The following is a 27,043-nucleotide window of genomic DNA, read 5'->3' as shown; positions in this document are numbered from 1 at the left end:
TACTCATCAACAGGCAACACGGTTTCTACTTAAAACAAAGTTACGCCTTGTCAATGATGTTACCACAGTATCCATTAACTACCATATCAAAGAATAAGTGCCTGACGGACAACTCACTTCGTTTAAATTGAGCAATCTTTAGAACTACCATTCCACACTGAAAAAGAAGTTTAAAATGTTTTTGTCCCAAAGCAGGAAGAAAGTTAGAGATTTCATTAACCGCATTGTGATGTTTCCACAACAACAACAAAGCATGAAGAACATTTAGACCACCACACCTTGTTAAGGCTACATTTGCTAGCTGAACTGTATTTCAACTTTAACCTGTTTTCCCCTATTGCCTGATAAGGCCAATGAGGCCAATGCTTCCTGTGCCTTTTTTTTTTGGCTGGCTGAGCTGACTCATAACATTCCATGCAACGATACATACAACAGGTATAGTTCTTCAGCCTACAGGAAATAATGGAGATCAGAACTATAATTCTCACAAGGCACCGCCTCATACGAATCAAAGTCTATTAGATGCATTTGCAACTATTATTCTGATTCCCATTTCGCTCAACTAGAATTAGTCTTTCATTTTTTCGTGATTCAGATGAGGAATTTTCTTTGGCAAATACACTTGCCAACTTCATGGGTTTTCTAATGAACAAGAATGGTGGACAGAATTCTTCCCCCTATCGCATTGCCCTGAATACCATACGCTCTTTATAAGGTCAAAACACTGCCTGTAGGCTCTCTGAAAGCTCACCATTTATTGGTTTGTAGTTCCAAATGCACAGCAACTACTTTTTGACACAAAAGCTAAGTTCTATTTTCCACTGCTGAACCTAATGTTATCTACACAACCCATTCTGACTCTATTTTCTGTGCAAAAGTAACCCCAGGGTAATATTCATAATTTATATACAATTTAAATATTTATACACATGCATAAGGAATATAGCACGACCTCTTAAAGTATTAGAGTTATTTACACAAAGCGCTGTGTTACTGCTGAATGAAGATTCTAAGAGGGGGTTATATTCCAAAACTGCAAAGCAACTATTTAATACATCGTTAAGGACATGCAGTTAAAGTAACAGTTAGTCAGATGTACTACCATGAACAATGGGTTGCGATGTGCAACTACGCCACAGTAATATAATACTGGAATGCTAATGCCTGAGCTATGGTATCTGCAGGCTATCACCACCACTGATAAATAGAAAATAAATAAATAAATAAATAAATAATAAAAACCTACAGAATTCCAAGTATGTTCTCACTTCCTGGCAGTGATAATGACTGACATGGAAGAATCAAGTGTCAACTGGGAAAGAAAACTAAGAATCAGCAAACAGCGAATACCACACCTAGGAAAAAATTCAAACATGGTCTTAGTAAGAGGCAGCACCCATAACCACACTGGCCTCCCTCTTTTGTTGGGAGGACTAAGAAAACAAAGAACTGGACCATATCTTTCCTAACCACTGACCTCTGCACTACGAACATCCAACTCAGCCAGGCAGCAAAAGTGGTTCTAAGGTTGATCTAAATACCACCAACTTGCGTACGATCAGCAGCTAGGGGAAGTTTGCATTTCTGTGTCTTCACAGCTTACACCAAAGGAACCTCTGACACAGAACCAGCTATTCAAGCCAACAGTACAGAGTCAGCCCATAGGAGAACTGGGAATCAGAGCACACAGAAGGCCATCTTAGACTCAAATAGCTGAACACCAGACATAACCCAACGAGATCTAATTCTTCAAAAAGTCAGAAGGCGCACATTAATTCTAGTGTGCTTCGCGAAAGAAGAGTTTGAAGAAGGGATCTCAAAGAAGAGACTGACACTTCTCATGACCGGGCAAGGAATTCCCAGGTGTAAAAGCAGCAGCAATGAAGAGAGAAGCAATGATCCAGAACGGATGGGCAGTTTGTCAGGGGGTCGGATATGACTAAAGAGCGGAAACAGCTGATGAAGAGGATTTGGGCCTTAGTTCCAACTCCAACACTTCCAACCATCCAAGAAAGGCACAAAAGAACAAAGAATTGTTTTTCTCATTTCTGCATATACAGGTGAAATACTTCCATTCTGCACATGTTAAAACTATCAACCCAAGGTCTGAAAGAACAGTTTTCCTCCTGAAACCGTATCCCCAACTTCACGCCACAACAGAATGCCTTCAACTCCTCAGAAGAGCTGCGAAGAAGCTATCCTATTGTTCAAACTCCAGCAGTTCGCTTGGTCAGTCCTCCTCACGGGTATTATTGCCCATGTACTACAGTAATCAACATCCATGGAGGCATCCTCTATTTAAACCAGCATTTGTTAATATTCTGTAATTAATCTATGCCATGTTTATATATTTATGCCAGAAGGGGAAAACAATCAGAAATTAAGAAACCAGTAAAATCTCTAACTTGAGAAAACCCAAAGAGTAGACAGATCACAGATAACATATCAAGGTATGAGCTCTGAACTACGAACATCACTTCAATATCTATACCTAAAAATCTATAACAGGTAAGCTAATCAAAATTAAGACAGTGCTTGTAGGATGTGGCAACCTGGCTGAAATTGATATTCATTAGAGTACTCTTTGCATGAATAGGAGCATTTGGACTCTGTGGTCTTTATCAGAGCCCCAGCTGGTAATGGTTGAAGGTTAATGCCTTACCCCATTCTGTTCAATTTTCTGTCCTAATTAGTCCTCCAAATCTATAGCTGTGAGCACCAAGTGTCTGTGCTCAAAAGAAACTAATTAATGCTAGCAAATTAGATCAAGTCCAAAGATCCAACAGCCAAACTCTTAAATGCTCGTTGTTAATAGGAAGTGTAGCTGTCAATAACTGCTGTTGGTGGCTATAATGAGGCCTCTTTCTTTCATTGAAAGTGATTTCATTTCTCTTTGTCCCTGTAAAAGCTGTTCCATTCCCTAATAAAAAAATAAAAAAAACCTACACAACTAAGTTGCAGTGGTAAAGCTAGCAGTCTGACCCATTTCTTGTGATCAGCTGGGTTGAAATGACATGGGGGGGTGGGGGGGAAGGAAAAAAATCAAATAGGGTAAGTTCCCTCCCCAGACATTTTCTTGGAAGTCCTAACAGTAGTTAGGATACTTACATTTCCATCACCAAGCCACACAATATGCTCTCATATTTCTTTTCTATGAAATCCCCTACATTAGCTTTGGCTAGCTAATGCTGTAAGTATCATTCATAAAAGACCACGAGATCTAGAATTGTAATTTACATATAGCTGTTCCCTCTGCTCGGTTTGTTGGAGCAAAGCTCAATATACCGTAATCCCTCTAGAGATTGTATTAATTCACATGGTTAAATGTGATGAGAGTAAATGTTCGCTGGAAATACATAGACCTGAATCCTTTCCCAAAGATAAAAACTATTGGGCACAGACACAAACATCATAAAAAATCAGCATCTTACTCTCAGGAACACTAACCAGGGAAAAAACACCTAGTAATTTATTACCACTACTAAATGTAGCTGTACACCATCAAAACACAACATTTAAATAACTGACAACTGCACAGCATGTACAACAGTAATCTCAATGACTTCATGCAGTCATTCATGGGGTCACACACAATATGACTATAATGTACTTTAAAAATTAATGTACTTTAATTAATAATTGCAGATAATATAGAAATGGAGGATAACATTTTTCTCCCCTTCTCTACCTGCAGTTTTGTGTCTCAATTGAAATGATGTTCTCAAATTAGTCTAACCTTTCTCTCAGAGAAATGAAGTTGCAGGTAGTAAGGTAGCATTCTTTTTTCACTCTCCTAGAAGATGTCTCTTCCAGTCATAAAGTTTATGATTCCTCCCATGCAGCCTCTCAGGATTTCTAAACTCTGATCAATGCGTACAGAAGCATGTGTAAGAAAGCTCTGGTGACAGCGGCTCAGTAAAAAAAAGTTGCCCGGATTTGTCAAGTTAAATCACTGACTTTTATCAGTTAGTTTATCTTTTTGATTCAGTCAATTAGAAGATATACTTCTAATATGTACCCATATACTATATAACATATACTATACCCATATACTATATATTCTAAATATCCCCATATACTTCTAAAATATGTGAATTTTAAAAAGATTCTAAGGACCATATTTTCACAACGAGGCAAAGCAGGTGAGCAGAATTCAGTTACGAATGGTGTTTTTAGTTTCAATTTGCTTCACGAAAATAAGACTGGTCAACATTTTAAGAAGTGAGCTATTATTTAATTTCCCAATACTATCGGTCTTGGCATCTGCCAGTGTTAACTTCAGAACCATGACTGTAGGTACCAACAGGTTAATCTTCTCCCAGCATTAGCAATGGTCTGCATCAATTAATAGATCTTGGCCTGTATTACAAAGGAAAGTGAGCAATGCCACTGAGTAACATCAAGCTGAAATTTGCTAGTTCACACATTTCATTATCTGCATTTCTTATATAGGAATATATATATATGTAACAAGACTTTTTTGGAGAAACAGATCTGAAGGCGTGCTTGGACATTTAAATGTGCAGCATCAAATGTACTTCAATCAGAAATTTCTTTCTTTTTATGGGCCTTGATGTGTCAGGTGTAAGGGTCACGGTCCAGAGCAGGTAGCCCCTACGGGGACAGAGATAATGTCAGTGACAGGACTGTTGAGTAACTAACTGCACGTTATCAAAACTCTGGTTGACACTGGTCATGCTCTACTGTAGAGAAGCCTGCAGTGGTGTTGCATCCCATCATTTTCACTAAGTATCAACATGAGCCCTGAGGAAGAGAAGGCTAATGGCAAACATGGAGAACGGGAGGAGGGTGGCTGCTTGGAAATGTCCTTTTCCAGCCACGGTTTCCAAACCCTTTTTTAAAGCATTGCCAAGTATCTTAAAGAGTATTTTTGGCAATGTAAATCCAGTTGCCCTAATTACATGCTTCCTACAGACACCAGAAACAACCTAACAGCTTGCTCCAGGGAAGGTCCCCCAACTCAGCAGAGGTAGAAATCATCTCCCTTTTGTCTCTTTCCCATATATTTAAAAAAAAAAAAACACAAGCACTTGTCTTCTTGGCCAAATTTGTTCCTTCCATGACAAACTTCAAATGAGAAATGGCCTCATTCTTATTTTACTTGTAGAGTTGTATGCGGGATCAGCTCTTCAATCACACAAACTATTTTCTTTACTTCATTGCTTCATAATGGCAGAACCAGGCTGATCTGAACTAGCTTTTCCTGTATTCATCCTGGAAAGCAGAGAGGTCATTTGCCTACATGAACCCTGGGAACTTGACAAGTATAGAGTCATAATTATGTAAGAGAACTGCAAGTCACTCTCGCTGACCTTTGAATTCCCAAACACAGACCATCAAACGATAGCAGACAAGAAAACTTAGAGGAAAAAAAGTTTAGGACTAAAGCCCCTTGTCACTAGAGCAAGACTGTTTTTTGTCCAAACAAAAAGGAAAAAAAAGAGATTGTAGGGTTTGGGGAGGTGGGAGAGAATTGCCTTCTAACACAACAAATACACAAAACGTTTACAGAAAATATAATACAAAATTAAGGTTTTGTGACTGATATCAAGGTCTCATGACTGATTCAATGATCTGAGTACTTTCTTTTTGCAATCTAAATTTTGTCTTAATTAAGAAATGATTTTATAAAAGCAATGGAAGATGACAGCAGATAAAACACTCCTTTTAGCTACTTCAGTTTGTAAGCATGTATTTTATATACCAAGTATACACTAATACAGGAAAGCATGTACTTAATATGGCTCTTGATACTGTCTGTATAAGTACACTGAATATGTTATGTCTTGTGGTTGAGTTTTTTGATTTCTTTTGTTGTTGTTGTTTTTATAACACTTCAGGAAAATAGCTTTCTTTTTATGATACTCCAATAAGAGTCCACAATTTCACATACATACAGCTCAGGGATATTAGCATATTTATGTAATGGTCATGGAAAATTGATTTGTGTTCTTCAGAAAGCATCTTTACCCTCTTAACAAAAGTACTAATATAGTAATTTTCACTGGAAAAGTGCTTGAAAACCTTAGTTGCAGCATAATTTCTGTATTTAAGATGTACTAAATTCTTGAGAAACATGCAGCACTCACAAGAACCATACTATCAATCTGAAAAAAGTTCAAAATAAATTTAAATAACTAAAATGAAACATAACCAGCCTCAATTCTACATTGTTCTTACAAATTATCTTTAAAATGGACACACTTGCATGGTTATTTCATCCCTAAGCTACTCTGTTAAACTAACACCCCAGCACAGCACCGGGTCACCCATTTAACCATGCCAGGGTAGCAGTATCACCTCTTGAGTTAACAAAATCTTTTTTTTTTTTATTTATTCTTTTTATTTTTCAACCCTTGGGGTTTCTTTTCCCTGGATGCCTCTCGAACACATGCTGGACAGGCTGTCACTGCTTGCTTTATTAGCTCTGATAAGCACGCAGCTCTAGGTGGTATAGCTGCAGGCTAAGGTAACGGCCTGGATACAGATGGACCCCATGCTCATGCAGAGAACTACTGAATGTATAGGGGCTCCCCATAGGGCTAGACAGGAACCTAGCATGATCAAGTCAATTGTAAAGGCCCATAATTGTAGAATAGCTTTGTTTCCTACACTTCCAATGCATTTACCACAATTTCCGAGAGACAAAAATGAAACAAAGGTATACCAGTAGGAGTTGGTCAAACAAAATTAACATAAAGCAGAAAAAAAAAAAAACAAGAACGAGTTAAATGAGCACCTACAACTTAGTGTAAACAGCAATTTCATACACATGCACTCTGCAGCACACCAACTGGATTTCAGGAGTTTTGATTACTTAATTACACAGCTTATGTTCATAGCTTGTAATTGTTTACTGCATAAAAACCATAGTCTATTTACTCTGATTAACACCTATCCCTGTGTACTAACAAGACAAATTTATTCCAGGAATAATTTCACAATGGATATGAGAGATGATAATTTCTCCCGTTTAACCTTTCACTTCCCATGGCCTGCTCTCCACCCTGCTATTAGAAGGTAGACAAAAAGATGCCTGAACCACCTTTTTCGTGGTATTGATACGAATGTAGATTTTGTTCATCTATTTGATCACAAAAATTGCATAGGAAATATTCAGTTTCCACCTCTTTCACACGATTTGATCAAAACTGGCTTCCAGCTAACAGAAGAAAGGAAGACTGATGCATCCACAAACCTCATTTTTCAGAAGACACATAACTGAACTCTATTCAGATGAAAATATATCTATAGTTTTGGCTAACACCACAGGGAAGATAATTATGACAGAAATTTGCTTTAAAATTTACAGAGGCAAAACCATGGAGAAGCAGCAAAGGTAATAGTCCACAGCCCTCAACTCAAGGATCTCCAATATGGATGGCTGTCACAAAACTTAGAAGCTGAAACCAACATCCTAATTTTACACAAAGAAAATATATGGGGGAAAAAAAAAAGTCTGTTCCCCATCCCACTCCAAAAAAAATCCACAGCACCATACAGACACCACTGTGGTCTATCCCAAAAGAAAATAATACAAATAGTACACAAATTATTTTTAACGGAAATCCTCTTTCAAAAGATCCACATTCCTCTAACTGCCTTTCTTCATTTCTCCTCCCAACAAGAACAGCATTCAAAGTAAAAAATTTTCAACTACAAAATGAGAAAGCGTATGAAGGCCTTCTGGCAGCATTGGAAGGTACATGTCATCTGATCCCACCTCCTTCTGGTACATATTCCCAACTCTTTTCCTACCTAGCTGAATATCATTATGACAGTACTCCATCACGTCTTTTGTGGACCCCCTAAAATAATCTGCTTAAAAAAATACTGGTCCATTGTAACTGTGCCCATCTCTGAAATATCCGTTACTCAAGGAACAGCCTCACAGCTTCTTCTGTGATTCCAGATAGCTTGAAACACCAATTCTCATCACAACTGTCCTTTTGCAGGAATGGTTCTCTAGTAACTCAGTTTTCTTTCTCTGTTTCGTGTGCTATGGCTGTGGATGCCTTATATGCTTGTTTTCTGAAGCTATTACCTTTCTAAGATTTTGTTTTATAACCCAGGTAACAGCTCTCTGTCAGATTCGGTTCCCTGTAACTTGTTCACAAGAGCTCAGGGACATTTCCCTAACTTCCTAGGGCTCCTCCTGCAGCAGACGTTCTTTGAATCTCTCTCCAATGGCCCTTTCAGCTTTAGAATTTAGATGACGAGAGGCAAGCGTCCCACTGAAAGCATGCCACTTGTATAGAGTAATCCTGTACTTTACATTTTTTTCCCAATCTTACATCAACACTCTCAGCTAGTCCATGCGTGTGAGCAGCTCTAACTCCAGAAAGTTGTAAATTTCTTCCATGAATATGTGAATAGTTGAGTGTTGAAATCCAACTTTACAGACTTATTGTCCAGTACTCTTCAAAAGAAAATGAAAACATGCAAAAGCAGACTGCATCAGCCTGTTTCAATGTCTGTCTAATAACACATCTCCATGTGCAAGTACCATCAAAGCACTGGAGTGGGGAAAGGCTGCATTATATAGTAAATAAGTGTTATAATCAAGGAGACCCTACGTGAAGGCTCACGTGAAACAACACCATTTATATAGGTATTATAAACGGTACAAGCAACTCCTGTGTTGCTCTGTCACCACCTAGTCTAGATCGAGATGTGGAAAGTTTTCTATCAATCAGATAACAATCAAAACCAAGTCATTTTGGAAAGCAGTCCACATAACCAAGCAGTGCAAGCCAACCTGGCAGACTCATACACTGTATTACTGGTTTTGAAGCAAACAGATATGATGCAGATCATACATATTAATTCTCTGACTACTTGTCAAAAATAAGGATTATATTCAGGGCACAAAAGTGAGTACATCTGATCTCCCAATGAATATTTGACTCTTACCTTGCACTTTATCTGAACAAAGCTCCTTGGCTCGGTCTCTCATTATTACTGGAATCAAGACATCTTTTTCTACATGTCTCAGCTTAGAATTCTCTGCAAGAGAGCCAGAAACAAAAAAAGAGGAAAAAAAATATTTTTCTATACAAAATAAAGCGAATCCACAGAAATAACATAGCATTGCTTATAGAACAGATACTAGTATACTCCACCTGTAACTAACTAGCACCAGAAAACGCTGCAGAAGGAGCACACACTGAAAAGCAAGAAAGTCCCAAGATTAAAAATTGCTTAGATACAGGTACGAGCATTATCCTGTAAGTTTCTGTTCTGTTTAATATGCCAAATGAACTAAAAATAATAGAAAAAATTCTGGCAGCACATTCAACTTTCTATCTTACTAATTAAAAGATCTGCATACAGACTGTACAAAGATTGAGAATTATGTTTAATTCGGGATACTAATATTTTTCTATCTGCATTATCTTTACAAACTACAGCTTTTTTACTCCCATAATAAAGCAGAGAAGTATAGCCCATATTAGAGCAGTGCATGGAAGTTTTATTACTACATTAATGATGTAGTAGATTAAAGACCTACGTTCTTTGAAAAAAACTAACCATTTGCTTACATGCAGGGTCTGCAAGTTTTTTCACTGAGAAAACCAACTTAACAAGAGCAAACACTGAAGCCTGAATTCTACATTTAAAAGGAGAGTTGCAGTTTGTTGCAGTTTGCATTCAGCTGCCTCAAAACAGAATTCAGTACTGTGAGTACAACTAGTGATTTTGGATATACTTAAATAACACGGACTGTGTGGAAATGCAGTGCTTTCCCCGCCCCACCCAATCCACTCTCTTCAAAGCAAAGGGGTGAGAATTTATCAAGCACAGCTTTTTACTTCTAAGGTTCTGATTTAAAAGCCCTTTAAGGGATATTTGTACAGAAAATGGTGTAGTCCAACATCATTATACTCAATTTCCTCCCCAAACACACTATTTATTTATCCTTTGATGTTGGTATTACTCTTCAACACAGAATCAGCTGTGATGCTCACATTAAAAAAACGGTCAGATATGCCGTTATTTTGACTGACGTTCATTCCATTTTTAAATAGCTTATTTAAAACTTAGATGAAATGAAAGAAAAAGCATGATATACTGAATTCAGAAAACATGCAGAATTTAAGTTACCTACCCCTTCTCAAGCGCTATTTTTCAGAGTATCTGCAGTTACTTCTAGATCAAAAGGCAACAAAGATTTACATTTCTCCGGTCATTTTTAACCCACCATCTTTTAAAGTTTAGTAATGCTATAAGGCTACACATTATTGAATCTGCAGTATTAACAGGGGAATCTGGTAACAAAACAGAGCATTATGATGGCCAATACACAGAATCAGAACTAAAAACTTATATTCTCAAAATGTATTACTTGGAATTTCTACAGCAAAAGCACAAATACAGGCTGGGGAGAGAATGGATTGAGAGCAGCCCTGAGGAGAAGGACCTGAGGATGCTGGTGGATAAGAAGCTCAACATGAGCTGGCAACGCACGCTTGCAGCCCAGAAAGCCAACTGCATCCTGGGCTGCATCAAAAGAAGTACGGCCAGCAGGGCGAGGGAGGCGATTCTCCCCTCTGCTCTGCTCTCCAGAGACCCCACCTGGAGCGCTGCGTTCAGCTCTGAGGTCTCCAGCACAAGAAGGACATGGAAGTATTAGAATGAGCCCAAAGGAAGCCACAAGGATGTTCAAAGGGCTGGAGCACCTCTCCTACGAAGACAGGCTGAGGGAGTTGGGGTTGTTCAGCCTGGAGAAGGCTCCAGGGAGACCTTATAGGGGCCTTCCAGTGCCTAAAGGGGGCCTATGGGAAAGCTGGGGAGGGACTCTGTCAGGGGTTGTAGTGACAGGACAAGGGGTCATGGCTTTACACTAACAGAGGGTAGGTTTAGATAAGATAAGGAAGAAATTCTTCACTGAGAGGGTGGTGAGGCACTGACACAGGCTGCCCAGAGAAGCTGTGGATGCCCCATCCCGGGAGGTGTTCAAGGCCAGGCTGGATGGGGCTTTGGGCAACCTGGTCTGGTGGGAGGTGTCCCTGCCCATGGCAGGGGGTTGGAACGAGGTCATCTTTAAGGTCCCTTCCAACCCAAACCATTCCACAATTCTGTGAAAAGAATGAAAACAAGATGTTTTACACAGCAAGTTGATTTGCTTTTATGATAATTTCAATGTCTGAGAATAAAATTGCAATTAAATACCCTTCATTTGAACATTCTTCAGAATATCAGTACAACTACTGCACAGAGTACTTGCTAGGTTCTAGACAGCACAAAGCTGTCTTAAAACTTTAAAGCACATTTCTTATAAAGCAGGACAGGTCACCTGAGCCAAATGACGTGGCAGGAAACAGCACCACCAACCTACCTGCCTCAGCTCTACTTTGAACTTCAGTCAAAGCAAGCTGGCACTACTGCCCTCTCCCAATGCCTGCAATGCTTTTCCCTTTGCCAGAGATGTCTTTCGCAGCCCTGTGGACTGAAAGGGGACTGAAATTTGGTTTGAAGGTAAGTTTGTTGTCAGGCAACTTCTCAGCTAGATAAATTCTCCAGTCCAATTCACTATATAAATTCATAAACAGTCCATTAAAGAGAACTGTGTGAGAGCAGGAACAAGCAGAGGGAACACTGCAGCTGTCATGAGCATCCCTGGCTCAAATTATAGCCTACGCTTTTCTGCTCTTTCAGAGCAAGTGGGATGCCAGCTGCCTCTAAAACGGCATTTGACAGTCCCCAACTGCCCTCACCCAACCCCGTCACATCAGCACCAGCACACACGTAACCACACAGTAAGCAAGCAGCCAGTTCAACACAGAAAACTAACTCCTTAAATACAAGCAACAAAGCATTTCCCAGCTGATTTACACTTTGGAGTGACTAGATCCAATTATCAGCGTTCTACCATTACTTCATGTAACTTTTATCCATCAGTATCCACCCCAGCACATACGGAAACGCAGCAGATCACGGAGAAGCAGCCAGGGCCTGAGAAGGGCACCTGGGTTTCCTCGCCTGGCAGAGGTCAGCAGCAGCAGTGACAGCTCCGACAGCAGCCGAGGCAGCACAGGGCTCCAGAGCAAGGATCAGCCACCCACTGCCGACAGAGGGGAGCAGAAAGGAACACAGCTCAGGGCCAAAAAAGAAACAGGACAAGGGCATCCTCCAGACAGGGAGAGAGCCTCTTGTCAGCCTCAGAGAGTCAAAGGGGATTTCTGGGTTTTAGCTGAAGTACCCAATTTTCTGTTTGATTATTCAAAAGGAAAGGGATGTAAGACATCATGATGTCAGTAGCTTCACTGGTGTTAACACCATCTCAACCAGAACCATGACACTGCTGCACTCCACGCAAACTCCTGCTTTTTAGTCCCATGTTGTCAAACCTGGAGGGGCTGAAAAGGCAGGACGGAGAGGGCACATCAGGACACAGGGCAGCGTCCAGTAAGAACCAGAAGACCACCACAACAGTGGTTCAAAGGTAATTACAGAACATTATAAAGGAAACAAGAATAAAGACCACTTATGATCTCATTTATTATTTTTTTTTAAAGAAAGTTTGTTGGCAAGGATCAGTTTTTAAACCATGAGAAGTATGAGCAGTTCAAGTCATCTTATCAGGTCTAGGTGGTAGCTTCATGGACCTGAGTACAACTGTATCACCAAATAGGTCTAATGCACAGCTTGGGCAGTACTGTATCTAGTCACGAATTTCAACTGTGGTATCTAAAGCATTTTAATATTCTTCCTTGATTCTAAGCTATCCGTTGTATTATGCACAGTGATTTTCATTGAAGGATCTTAAAACAATTGAAGTTGGCATCCCTAGCATTTATACAAAATGTTAACGAAAAATAGGGTACAAATATTAACAATACCAGCTACCAGCTAGAAAAATATGTTTACACGTGGAATAACCGCATTTCTGATAGCAATGTATAAGCACTTGCAAAGAAATCATGATCACTCTAACCAAATCAGCTCTGCAGTAACATTATATGGCAAGAACTTTAAAAGAAACAACATCTGAGAAGCAAGACTTCATCAAAAAACATGAGACAACCACGATGTGAAACCATCAATTCCTTTTGCCTTTTTTCAACTATATTACTATTTCTAGAATAAGTAATTCTTTTGATAGTTCACTATTCTGCACGAAGATATTTCTTATTCTAATACCAGATTTGCTACAGACTAGTCCCAACAGAATCTGCATTACAACACACCTACTATGTTTTTTTTACCTACTGCTTTATTTTCTGTTCAAAATACCAATAAAATTATTCCCAGACAAGTAAGAAATATGTTTTCCTGGTCTGCCCTTCTCATTTCCAAGTCGATACCCTTGGTTCCCATCTGCAACTTCCATGCACTTCACCTGGTCTCCCGTGAAGGCTGCTCAAGATGATCCTAGTTTGGCTGCAAAGTGAGACAAGAACACGCTACCTCTCAGCTGCCAGCAAGCCAAAGAGATGTTAGCAGCTGCTTTTCCTCACCTCCTTCCCACCCTGCCCCAGCCACCCAAGACTTGGGCATGCTCGTTAGAGCAACTTCATCGTTTAAGATTCTACCTTTTTCTTACATTCTGTTGAAATTCACTTGTACCATCAAAAGTTACACGGGAAATATGGATGAACATAAGCTAAGTGAGTCAAGGTTACAAAAATCGGGCTATGATTAACAATAAAAACAAGCATTTTGTACAAACGTACGAATATACATGGAAGTTAAGCCAGAATCAAAACCGAACACAGGTTTGCAGGTGTTAACGCATCCCAGCCACCAGGCTTGTGAAAATGAGGGTGAGGCTACAGCTAAGGAACTGGTGTGGTAAAACTACTGAATGTCCTGAAGGCAGGAAGACATCAGCACACTCCAAAACGCTGCCACTTCTCATGAGGACAAAGAATAGAAGATAAGATAAAGAACAGGTAACGAGTTTACGCTTGCAGCTGCCAAAATAAAGACAGAAGGGTAGAAACTATAGAAAAGTGAGCATTCCTCTGAAAGAAAAATCACTCTCCATACCATCTCAGTATGGTGTAAAGGATTAAAAGGTAGGCAAGAGGGATTACAAAACTGGAAGATATCCATATTCAGCAAAACATTAAGAACACATTTTAAAGTTTTTTCCTTTTTCTTCTTCTTTTCACACAAATAAAATCTGTGGGTTTTAGCTAATCTCAATGCCTGACATAGCTCTCTGGTTGCATACAATAAGTATCTAGGGCACAAGAATGCAACTGTAGTAGTTTTCTGTGGTTGATTAAAACTCTTAGGTGCTAAAACTATTTATTGCCATGGAAGGTCAAGGACCACAGCCATCTGGTTCAACAGTTTTCAATATTTTTGTAAAAACTGGGAAAAAAATCTGGAAATACAAACATCAGTAGGAACCAGAGCATCAGAACCACTAGAACAGCAGAGAATACACATCCAGTTCCTTCTGTGGGAAGCTAGGAAAACAGAAGATGACTGCAACACTCTCACTGCTTTCTAGTCTCTAGCTGCAGGTCCCAGGAAGGCATTGAGGAAAAGAGGACAACACTGTAGTCCTGTGCAGAGACAGCAAGCCTGTAAAGAGGACAAGAGGAGGTTGAAACACAAAGCTGCTTTACTAAAACTAAAAGGAACTGTAGCAGCTTGCCCTATAGAAGACTATAGGCAGCTTGTCATAGAAGACTATTAGAAAAAGGGGGCACAAAGAAGAAAGCTTTCACTGAACAGTGTCCCACGAGAAGTTTTATCATCTCCCCTCCCTCCCTCAACACTGCTAGACTGACCCTGCTCACCCCTTTGTCACTGCGCCTGCTGGGAGTTCACAGCTCTGCTTCCATCTCTCATATGACCTCATGTAGCAGGGACACAGATTACTCAGAAAAACTGAGAAAAAGTTGAAAACTTGTCCAGATATCTGAAGAAGCCTTACACCTTTAGCAACCAAGAGGAAGTCAGTTAAGCGACTCCAGTAAGAGTTTTTAAAAGACGCATTTAGTTACACAGCTTGTAATTTGGTTCTCCTTGGTTCAGATCATCTATGCGCACTTTTAAAAAATGTACCTACAAGAAATACTTTGAATATTTTAGGGGTTTCAGTAAGAAACACAGTTTATACAATGGGCTAGACAATGAATAACAAGTTTATAGCTAAGATACTGAAGTGCATTAAATTTGGGAATTTAGCCATTTTTCTATCACTCAACAAAAATTATTTGTGCTGTAAATACAGCGCTCAATAAAACCCTTCCTATGAGCTAACTATAAAATGGCTTGGGGAAGTATACTTTTATTAATAAAGGAAGTACCAGTGCAGCATTAATTGTATGCTTAGAGGCAAACATTCCTTTCATCAGACTATTGGCTCTATAGACTCCGGAGGTTCAATCTTTCCAAAACCCATTTCAGATTTATTTTAGTGCACTTGTAACAGTTGTGTTTTGAATGGGCAGAGATAATTATACCTTACTACTCCTCCAGGAAAAGGATGCATTCAAAATTTTCATCTCCTTTATTTTGCCTAGCTTAGCCACTTTGTATCAAGTAACAGCCACAGATCTTACCTTAATTCATGCTAATTCATCCGTGTATATGTGCATCACAAAAACAGCTATCAAAAAAGTCTGTATCATTGAATATATTATCAACTACTTGAAAACTCTGCTCTGAAACACGAAGTCACACATCGTTGCAGCAAGCAAATTTAGAGATAGACCTATTAAAGTCATGGGCAGAAAAAAATAGATATTTCTAAAAATCTATGATTTCTTCCTCCAAGTGTAGTTTTTGTTGTTGTTGTTTTGTTGTTGTTGTTTTGGTTTGGTTATTTTTTTAAAATACGTATCTAAATACTTGTTGAAGATGAAATTAATACTTTAAGTACCCAATCCTATAGCCATGGGCCGTCTCCTGTGCCCTTACTGCCAGGAAGCTCACAGGGCCAAAGTGACAAATAGTTTCAGCATACTCCTTTGTTAACTTTGGTCCCACAAAAATATTCAGGATCCTGCTAAAAGCAATGAATTTTATCAGTCAAAAACATCCAGCGTGAACCAAGACACAATGGACCAGGACTAAATATCTTTACGCATATGTGAAATGTCACTGAGCTTGGTAGCTTCATTTGCACATAGGTGTTTGCATAGGAACTAGAGTCTGAAGTACTTTGCTTTCTGCTAAGGTTTTAGAGTATCGAAGGGCAACACACAGCGATAGAAATGTTATAATCCAAGTGAAGTAACATAAGTGATATCCTGAAACACTCACTGAAACGCAGAAGAGGCTGATCAGCGCAGCTTCTCTACAACAACCTTTTTTTTTTTTTCCTCCAACTGTATATGAATAAATTTTTTTGTATTTAAAAAGTTACAGATTTTGAGATTTTTCTATCTAATATTCACATCATTTTAAATTAAGATGGAGTACAGGGATGACAACACCAGGGAAAATTTCGAAAGCTTTAACTTCTCACTATTCTATCATCACCTCAAAGTCAATTTTCACCTTTTTCACTGGCTGAATTTGTTATCTTACATTTTGCTTTGGGGCTCATGTGTTCTTGCAATATGGCAGTACTGGATTACAAGAATACTGACAAGCCTGTTTGCTAAAAACGAACAATGACTATATTACGGCTAGTCTGTAATATCTAGAAAGAAAAGGAAAAGCAAACCTGACCGCACTTATTTGTTAATTACAAGTGGCTTCCAAATGCTCATACATCTACTGACTAAGAAGTAAAGCCAAGCCTGAAGTTTCCTGTACAGTTTGTTTGACACAGGGAGGTTTGTTTTTTTTACATGCCTGATCACATAGCAGAGCCACTTAAAAGACAAGAAGAATTAACTACAGATCAGGGCTTAATATTTACTGTGCTGGTTCACTAACACTATCCCAAACAGGTACAGGTATGACAGACCTGCCAGTTAGGAAAGGTTAGGGTGGGAGCAACCTACAAGCAACCATCCTACCCCGCCCCAAATCCCTTCTGACAGCTGTAGATGAAGATTCTAGCAAAATACACAAAATACAAAATGAGTGACAACTAGGGCTGTGGACCAGCTGAGGATTAAAACAGCCCAGAGCGCCTTAGTTCTACTACTGTAAAACTTCTGAATGATTCACTTTGTAAACTGACGTAAAACCCTTCTGAGCACAACTTCTTGTCACTTAAACAAGACACCATACAGCAATATTTCAGCAACAAAACACACATTTTGTATTTTCTGGGACAGCAAAAATTACCACCACCTCGGATACAACTGGATTCCTATACACAGGGTTCCACACCTTTCAAGAGAAACCCAAACATTTGAGCACCTTTTGTCTAAAGTGGTCACGAGTGTATAATCCCTGCTACCTATGCCCTTTCTATCTAACAGTAGATGTTGTCTAAGAATTTATTGCTTGCTTCCACCTGAAGAAAGAAATAGAGTAAGGTACACAAAAATCACAAATTATCTGAAGAACATAAAATGAAGTAAACAGACCACATGTGTTAAGCAGCGACCTCAAGAACGTCACAATCATTCACAACAAAAAAAAAAAAAAAAAGAAATCGGTAACGAAGAACAAAGTAACCTGCACTTGGATGATGGAGATATGCGGGAAAATCTACCAACCAGTGAAACACCCCAGTCATTAATAGTAGAGATGCTAACCACACTATTCCCACTATGCTCAATAGCCACTAATTAGCATTAGTGGCTCCTCTTTGATTTCATGCAATTCTGAAAATTAAAAATAGGTTTCTATAGAAAAAAATCTGCCTAAACTCCTTAAGGAAGTGAATATTTAGTTCTTCAACCACTTTTTTCAAGACACAGTTGAACAGCTTCTCTGGGACTTCTGCATCTTCAGATGCAGTTCACGTCTTTCATTTCAGGGAATGAACACCACAAACAAATCAAGAACAAGGCTTTTTTAATAACAGGACCAAATATCATTCTTCTTGATGTTTCTTTAATGGAAGCGAGGATCAAGAGAGAAGACAAAACAATGCCTGTCTTACTCATCTTTGATTTCTGCACCTATGGATTTAATGAGCTATCAGCATGGATAAAAATCAATGAAATCCTTAAAAACTAACATGACAGATCAAAACACAACAGTGATTATTCAATATTTCAGAAGTTGCAGAGCATGAGGTGTTCTGACATGAATAGAGACTGAAAGCCTTTTGGTTACAGTCACAAAATGATTGCTGATGTTATTCCGGATTTTCAACTAAAGAACCCTTTCAAACTATTCAGCATTCTAAAACTCACCGGAGTGCCCCAACACATCATCCATTTCTTAGTTCTTTTCCCTGAACAGTTCTCTAAAACGTGCTGTCAAACAGCTTTAGGAAATTGCATTTATCCTTTTCCTTCATGTTCCCAATGGAGGCCAAAGACACTAAGAACGTCAAAAAGGTCAAGCCAATTTAACTCCCCTCATGATGGGGGTAACTTATGTTCTTAATCACTGGTGTTATCTAAGGACATTTAATTAAAAGGTGAGACTGTTCTTCTTTTTACATACACATTTTTTCCCTTTACTGACTGACTTTACACTGCTGTTATCTCCCATGACTTCTTCCTATCACTCGAAGCCATGATTTCACTCCTTCCAGTATACTCGGCTAGCTCTGTCTTACTGTCCATTTCATTTCAAAACAAGACCAAACCCTTCTGGAAGCCCAATTTAGTCCTTCCACTGATACACTGCCGCTGTATTTAACTACCTAGATTTCCGCACGACCACAAAACAGTCAGAAACACACACTTCAAGTAGCTTAGGAAAATGATTATGAAATCAGCCTTTAACCCCTGTTTTTAAGGCCCCTAAGACTAACCAGGCTAGGTGCCAAACCCTGTATTGTGTATCTAAGCTACTGTCAATAATCTTACTTTTCTCTTTAAGCACTCATGAGTCCTCAAATAGGGATCCAGACATCACTATTTGAAAATGACAACTAAAACCAAATGCAAGTTGAAAAGAAAATGGGCTAATAACTCATGATTTCTACTACTGAAAGTAGCGTCTTCCAATGACAATTTTAGAAGTGCTGCATACAAAAAAAAACTTCAATGCTAGGCAGCAGCACATTCATCCTTAAGAAGGATAAAACAAAATCAAGTAACACAGAATTTTCTCGAAGGACTCATCTACCTATTCATTTACTGGGTGTAATCACCTAATAACACAGCTACAGTTCCTTCCCTAACTGTGGCTGTCCAAGAACTCCTTCCATACAAATCATGGCATAATTTACAGCTTCTATATTCTGAGCTTCAGAAGACTCCCTGATATTCACTCCCTACTGCCTGGCAAAGCCATGAGAATATCTGTGTCTTTTATGACCTTAAAATGGAGCATCAGTCGTGGTAACAATTTACTAAACTGTGATTCTTCCTATTTTTCTCATACGTGAGCCAAGAAGCAGTTAACGATGACATTAAAAACCACTGCACCAGAGTATCTGAGTTAACACCTTACTGATACCAACAGGGCAGCTCACACCTCTTGCAGCTATCGTTCCTCTTTCTCCACAACCTCACTTAGACCTCTCTGCTTTCAGTTCACGTTCTGAGGTTTTCAGCAGAGCCGTAACAGCCAGGGACCGATGGCTGGGCTGGGGGAGGTACGTAAGAGATACTGGGTAACAAGGTAGCAGATTTAGAGAGGTGTCAGTAAGCAATGCCAGTGCTTAGCAGATCAATCTCAGTATTAGTGTCACTGTGCATATACCCAAGGTACACCCTCAGCAGCAGTACCGCTGCTAAAACACAACTACAGCATGGGCTGGGAGGCACACGTAATGGCATTACAGGTGTAAATAAGGAAGTAAAGCAGTGGTATACGCCAACATTTGGAGCCATCCTTTTTGGTACACAAAGAACGCACAATAGCTTATTTTAAGCTACTGTAATTACTACAAACCTCTCCCAAAGGACAACAGGGCGCAGAATTATGTTGCGGATGAACAACCGCCAGCTGAAATACAGCCGCAAGTTGCATAACATTTTCTTAATTCTGCAACACGTGAATGCTTAGACGATACTAACACCACCAGAGCTTGGCCACCATGACAGTGCCCTGTTTGCGGGGTCTGGAAAACCAGGCCAAGCCATTTCCATGAGAAACGGAAAACCTGGCCGGCATCCTGAGGATGAGATGGGGCTAACCAAGGAGCAGCCGCGACTCCAGCAGCTCTGGCGAAGGCCAGCTGGGCGTCGTGACCTCCTGACGGGGGGGGGGGGGGGGGGGGGGGGGGTCTCGCTCTGCAGGAGGACAGGCCCTCAGACACCGACGTGCCCCGCTCAGGCCGCCTGAGGGAGGGGGCGGCGGCCTGGAAGCTGAGGGGAGCCCGAGGGGCCGCCGCGCTGCGCCCCTTCCCCAGAGGCAGCCCGTGTGGACTTCCCTCAGGACCCTCGGGCGGCTGAGGTGAAGCACGGGGTGGGGAAGAGGGAGGTTTTTTTGGGGAAAAGGGAGGTTTTCGGGGGGGCTCCGCTGCAGCCCGCCCACCAGCCAACGCCTGCGGCGGCCGCCCCTACCTGCAGCGCCGGGGGGAGGCTCCATCTGCGCCCCGCGTTACGCCGGCGGCTGCGCACTTTGCGTAGCGAGACCCCTCCGCTGCGCAGGCGCGGAGCGACCCAGCCCCGCTCTCACCCCGCGCTGGCGCCGGGCGGAGGGCGGCGGCGGGAGCGCGCAAGGCGGCGGGAGGGAGCGGGGGCGAGCGAGGGTAATGCTGAGGGAGCCCGGGCGCATGCGCGGTGTGGGGGGGGGGGGGGAGTGCGAGATGGCCGCCAAGGGGAGGGAGGGCAGGGCTGAGGGAGCGCAGGCGCATGCGCAGTGTGCGGAGGGGTTGGCGCTTTTTCAGCCTTTGTGCCCTTCATAAAAACAGCTTCGTAGCTCCGTAATTCTTTGGGACCAAGCTCCTGGGGCTGGCTCCAGCCCCTCTACACCATAATTATTTAGGGCTTATGTTTTGTTTCCTTTTTATCTTCAGTTTGCACAGTTCAGGATAAAGGTTTTCAAATTTTACAGTGTGTCAAGGACACGCTATTTTTTTCAAGAGTTTTAAGCAAGACATAAGGCAAGGACCTTTTAACGTAAAACATTGCATAATAAATGCCAGCGATCAAAAGGTCAAAAGATGCTTTTGATACAATGTCAAGAAATGAGTATGGAGTACTAGTTACCTGATTGTTTCTAAAAAGACACAGGTTTTAAGGCAAAATTTGAAGAACAGCATAGTTTCTTATTAAAAATCAAGCGGATTAGGAGGTGTGTTGAAAGAATGCACTTCGTTTTTTACATAGTGCCACCAGAAGTTTGGTACTGTTCAAACCAACTAATTGACCTGTTTGTCCTTTTGGTCTGCCTGTGTATTGAGACATATCTGAAGTACACTTTAAGGGTGGAGGAGTAATTTTGGTATCTTTTATTTATGAGTCTCCAGTATGTTTAACTGACCAGTCTTTCTTTGGTTGTACGGTTGATCACTTTGAGAAATGAAACATGGAATGAAAAGCTGTAAGGAAGTACTATACATTCATAAAGGTGAAAACATGACTCCCCAGAAACTAAGAGAAATTAAAAACAAGGATATATAGTAAGAGATGAAAGTCAAGACTTGTTTTAACAAGTACAATCCAAAGTTTCAAAGAGCCTCCTCTCTTTTCCTACCAACCTCTTCTATGTTTTTGGCAGACAAGTGGTATGGAAAAACAGTTTGTTTAAGCTGTAGCCTCTTATGGAAGATGGCAAAAAAAAAAAAAAAAAGCAAACCAAACCAAAAAAAAAAAGCATTAACATCACATTCTTAGATAAGTCAGAAGTCCAGGAGTCTCCCTCAAGCACCATTATATGTCTTGTATGCCTCTGGAAGATAAAACAAGCGATCTAGAAAAGATCACTAGGAAGAAATTTGATCACAACGGCATTTTGTTTCTTCTTAATACTAATTTTCTTTAAAATAAAGATCTGACTTTCAAGTTCACAGTTTTGTGGGTTTTTTTGTTGTTGTTTGTTTGTTTTTTTCCTAGATTTACATGATTTTCCCCATATGATAATTCAGTGTTTTCATTTGAATGTGGATTGTTTCAACTAGAGGCCACACTAAGAGCCACGTTCTTCGTGCTGATACATTCACAGAAATTAGTAGAGCGTGGTGTAGGCAAAGTCTTCCACATGATTGCTTTTGGTCTTACTGATCTAGAGCATTTCTGTTATAGAGCATTTAGTGTCTTTGTGATGTTCTGTTTTTAAAACACAAGTTTGATCTCATTTCTTAGAGTAGAATATAAGTATTATAATTGTTTTCTGCGATATTAAGCTATACCACTTTCAGTTAAAGTTTACACACTGATTTGATATGTAAGTGAACAGGGCTGTGAAAATGCAACATACCCATTTATTTTTATTTATTTTATTAAGGTTTTTTGGTCTATGCCACTTCTGCAATGAATGTAAGAGAGTTGAAAAAACAGTTATCAGCCAATCTGCAAAGTTATGTATTTGCAATGAGAGAATACAAGAAAACATATGATGCAAAAAGGAGCTTTCAGCATGAAAACCAAAAAGGAGAGTGTACACTTAAAACAGTAAGTTGAAATAAATAAAAATGAAATAATTGAAGTTAGTCATATTTGCTGCTCTTAGTCTCTTGGCTACTAGTATTTATATATGCCCTGCAGAATAAGAACTGTGAAGGTTTCTTTAAACTGAAGAACTTCGAAACTAAATGTCAGCTCTGTGTATTGTATTCATTTGATTGTTTTCAGAGACAGGATACTAGGCTAGATAGAACTTTGCTTTGAAGTAGTATTTCTGTTCTTTGATAAAGACAATAAATACAAAGAGAAATATCCAACAACTTTGTAACTCAGGGAACCTGCGCTACTGTGCTGCTTCTTAATGGTATTGGGCCTGGAAAGCAAAAACAGTTTTCTTCTGCAAGTCTGATTTTCATGTGTGACAGGAAAGCATGAAGAATTCTAAGAATAAGAGAGGTCTTCAGGAGAGAAAAACAAATAGAAAAGGAAAAAAAAAATACAGAACAACTTCGTTCTGGAGATTTGATGGGCTGAATAGTTTTGAGTGAGGGAATGTGGAAATGGGTGTCTGATAATAGTCTTACGCTCTTTGGGGCTACTATAAAGTATTGGAAATGAGAAAGTATCAAAGAAAGTGTTAGACAAGTTATTAGAAATCATGACAAATAAGTAAATGAGACTGACATTATGTAGAGCAAAAATAGTATAAATAAGGCAATAAGACAGAAACTGTCCAGAAGGGGCTTTAAATTAAGATAAATAGTTTGTTTATGACTCAGGAGTCAGTGTGGTGATAGCAAGAGATGTTACAGTGACTGACTCAAAGATACAAAAAATATTTTTATAGCTATTTGAATTAATATAAACAGAACAATTTTCACAGCCAGAATGAAAGAGATTACAATGTTAGAGATGTGATGAGCCATGTCAAGAATTTTAGTAGATGGATAAAAAAGCTAAATACTTTGCAAGTGCATATTTTGCATGCTTTTATATGCAGAGTAGATGTAGATAAGGTCACCAGTCTATAGAATTCTGTATATAGAGAAAAGATATATTTACTGCCTTCCTTCATGTGGAAATGACAGTTACTTGAGCTCCATCCTGTGGGAGCATCTGAGGATATAATGGGATAGTTTCATTTAAAAAAAAAAAAAAAAGGAAACAAAAAAGAAAAAGAAAAAAATGCAAAAGGTGGGATTCTCATAAGAATGAGATCTATCTCGCATCTTATTGCTGGAGAGAGTTTTGAAATGACATTTGGATAATATAATTTGTGTTTAGTCAGATCTTTTAAAATATGAATCTTGCACACATTCTGCAGCCCTGTGAAGTTATGATGAAACGTGGGGCTTTTACTGTGTAGCTCTTCTGTACAAGTTATTACCATATGCTTCATTTAATTGACATACTTATCCAGAAAACATGCTTAATTGGGACGTTTCCTGGGGCACTGATGTAAGACTATTGGTCTTACATTACTTAATACACACAACCACTACTTAAGAGGCTCATAATGGGACAGTGGCTACTGCTTAATAGTATCTGCCCCTGGTTAGTCAGTGCTGCTTACATCTTCTCTCTGTTACAGTCTCCTGGAACTTGCCTATAGAAGTAAAATTTTCCAAGCAATTAATTCCCACAGGGTAAAATATTGTGTACTCTGGTGAAAATAGACTCATGATGGTGGTCGCAATTTTTATGATGATTACAGGGGGGAAAATCTTTTAATTTCCCTATAGTCTTGAAGGATGCTAGAGATAATGGAGAAGTTTGGTTTTCAGCACGTCTTATGAAATTAAAAATAAAAATATAGTCATAAGTAGTGCTGGATTGCAGTTATTTCTGTGTTTCTAAGATTCATATTGTCATTTGATTAGTTAATCGCTCATTTTCAAAGGTGTGAACATATTTTCACACGTCAACCAAGACAGTGTTAACAATGAAACTATAGATAGCAATAGAGATTAATTATCTATTGCACAAGTCTCTGCACCTTGTTCTTACCAGATAAAGAGACTCTATCTGTCTGCACACAGGTGTGATTTTTTTTTTTTAAACTCCAAACAATAGCCTTGGTCAAATGAGTTCAAATGAGTATTTTCAAATGGCACATCTTCACCATGTTTGCTGTTAACATTTTTGATCTCGTTTTATGAAATGTGACTTCCAGTAAAAGGCTGTGATTCTTTGCTATGCTTACCCGTGTGAAATACATTCAATGATAGGTGAGAGATGTGGGGGAGCTTTAAATGAGAATTAACATTTAGAATCAAAGAAGACATTTCCTCCTCAGCTTAAGGGAGGCATACTTTTACCAAAGCCACTGTAAAGTTCAAGGCCTTATCTGCAGTTGCTTTCTGAGATTTTCACTGACTGGAGACATCTATTCTAGAAGAGAGAGAGATGAAGGATGAGTTTGGATGAGTTTGTAGTTTTGTTTGTTTGTTTGTTGGTTTTTTTTGTAGTGCATGTTGGAACATTTTATATTTATTCACCCACAGAAAATTAAACCCATCTGTGTGTCTGGTTTCTAAATGTTTAAAGATCAGACGTATTTACAGCAGAATATACTATTGCATGAAGATAAACCACTAGGCATGTTGAACTATTTCTATCCCATCTGATTAATCTATAATTTTGCTTGTTCTAACAAATGGATACTAGTAGCTTGCAGACCTCTGAATCTGCAGGCCTGTGAAGTCACACATGAGACTCTTGGACTATCTTCACAGTGCAAGCATTAGCGCTGGGTTACCTTGGTGTCTCTCTTGCTCAAAGACCTGCAGTTGGTGTGTCTCTAGGTGGCAAGCTCTCTGGTGGCACTGCCTGTTTTGAGACTCTGTGGCCTGTCTCTTATCACTTCATCAGAAACGAAACCTTTCCCTTCATGGGGTAGTCCTTTCCACTCATGTGTTGGGGAAGTTGGAAGCATCCAATCAGGGTGACTATTTACCATCATTTCTGTTTGTTGTCCTAGCAAGAGTCACTGAAGGAGTATCTAGGGAGCTGGCCATCTGCTCAACTAGAAAAATGGCATCAAATAATAATTATGTTTGCCAGTCACTACTAGATCTAATTGCCAGAGTGAAAAACAGTTTGATTCCCTTTCTTTTGCAAAGTCTGCTCACAGCAGCACAATCTTTCATTGGCTTTTGTTTCCTTAAAACATCCTCTTTTATCTCAATAAATTCAGATATACCCCAAAGCTAAAAACCATATACCAGGTAGAGATGACTGGACCAGTATGAAGATTTTCAAATAATAGTAGTCAAGTAGTGTAAAAGGAAGGGGAAGGTCCACCACTAAAACAAGCCAGTCTCTATATCTTTCATCATGTGATTTACCCTCTTTGCAAGAACAATTACTCTTCAGGCTATGGTCAGATTGTTTTCTTGTCTAAATACATTCATGGAAATTATAGGTCAACTCTTGTATTGGAGGTTTTATTTAGAAACTCATTTGTTACCAGATTTTGGATTTTTGTTTTCTTCCTTCCTGTGCTGCATGCAGTCATAAGTTTTCTTTCTGTTCATTATTTTCTTTAAAAAGCTACTTAGCAATTCTCTTGCTTTATACTTTCTCTCTCTTTTTTTTTTTTTCAATTAACATAAAGACGGACTAATTCCTGATCTTAAATGTTTCAAAGACCAGGTTAAATGTGTCTTCTAGGCTACAATAACCACTGCCTGATGTAGTCCTCTGTTTGTGAGCTCAAAGTAGAGCCATCCAACTGTCTTTTTATTGGTACTAACCGGAACATTTCCTGAACGCTCCATGGACTGGTTTTGGTTTGTTTCTTCTTTTTGTGCGGCAGTGGAGAACATCTTTATGGAAGCAAGCTCTGAAGTTCAAAGCTACTCTCCAATCTGTTCATCAGCATACACGTTTTGGCTACATCCTTAGTCTCAGGGGTTGTTACCAATATATAGAAGGAAACAGAGACTACTAATAGCTGAAACATGCTATGTAGTCAGTCTTGTTTGAGCACTAGCCATGTTTGTACGAGTTCTTTTTATAGAGTAAACCCTTGCTTAGAAATGCAAATCCTCTTTATTTCTGGATGATTCTCTTAAGAATTATTATCTATTTCTTTAGTTCTGGGAATGTTTGCTTCTTGTAGGACATGCCAATGTAGAATGACCATTGTGCCGTGAAGTTCAAGTGTAATAGTTGCTTGATATGTCTTTAAGCCTCAAAAAGCTTTATAGATAGGGAAACAACAGTACAAAGAGTTTAAGCAGTTTGCCCCACATTGTGGAGGAATGTGAGTGGTAGGGTGAAGATGTGAAGATAAAGTTCCTCAATTTATAGGCCACTAAAATGGTGTGAGATCAAGCACTACTCATAGTTCAGGAAATTAGGGCTAAATACAATCCAAGGTTCTGCATTTGGTTTAGTGTCATTGGAAATGTTAAGGTCTGAGTCATCAGGGGCAGAAAACAAAGGTGGTGAAACAAAAACTACCTACTAAAGTACATAGAGAGGGATGCAGAAATAAATGAGAAAAAATGCCATAG

General features: G+C 39.4%; 1 protein-coding gene across 1 annotated transcript in view; it reads right to left on the bottom strand.

The window, feature by feature from the left end:
* Window positions 1-20,715, bottom strand: part of CMC1 (C-X9-C motif containing 1) — a 42,069-nt gene extending 21,354 nt beyond the window's left edge. Inside the window, exons 1-2 of the mRNA XM_035549846.2 lie at window positions 20,520-20,715; window positions 8,935-9,027 (exon numbers count right to left, since the gene is read on the bottom strand). Of these exons, the coding sequence (XP_035405739.1) occupies window positions 8,935-9,027; window positions 20,520-20,544 (118 nt within the window). The 5' untranslated portion in view covers window positions 20,545-20,715. The remainder of the gene's footprint in view (window positions 1-8,934; window positions 9,028-20,519) is intronic.
* Window positions 20,716-27,043: the final 6,328 nt, after the last annotated feature.

Source organism: Cygnus atratus, chromosome 2, assembly GCF_013377495.2.
Source record: "Cygnus atratus isolate AKBS03 ecotype Queensland, Australia chromosome 2, CAtr_DNAZoo_HiC_assembly, whole genome shotgun sequence".
Classification (NCBI taxonomy): Eukaryota; Metazoa; Chordata; class Aves; order Anseriformes; family Anatidae; genus Cygnus; species Cygnus atratus.
Note: the sequence above shows the minus strand (reverse complement) of the source record. Positions and strands in the feature narration are given on the sequence as shown.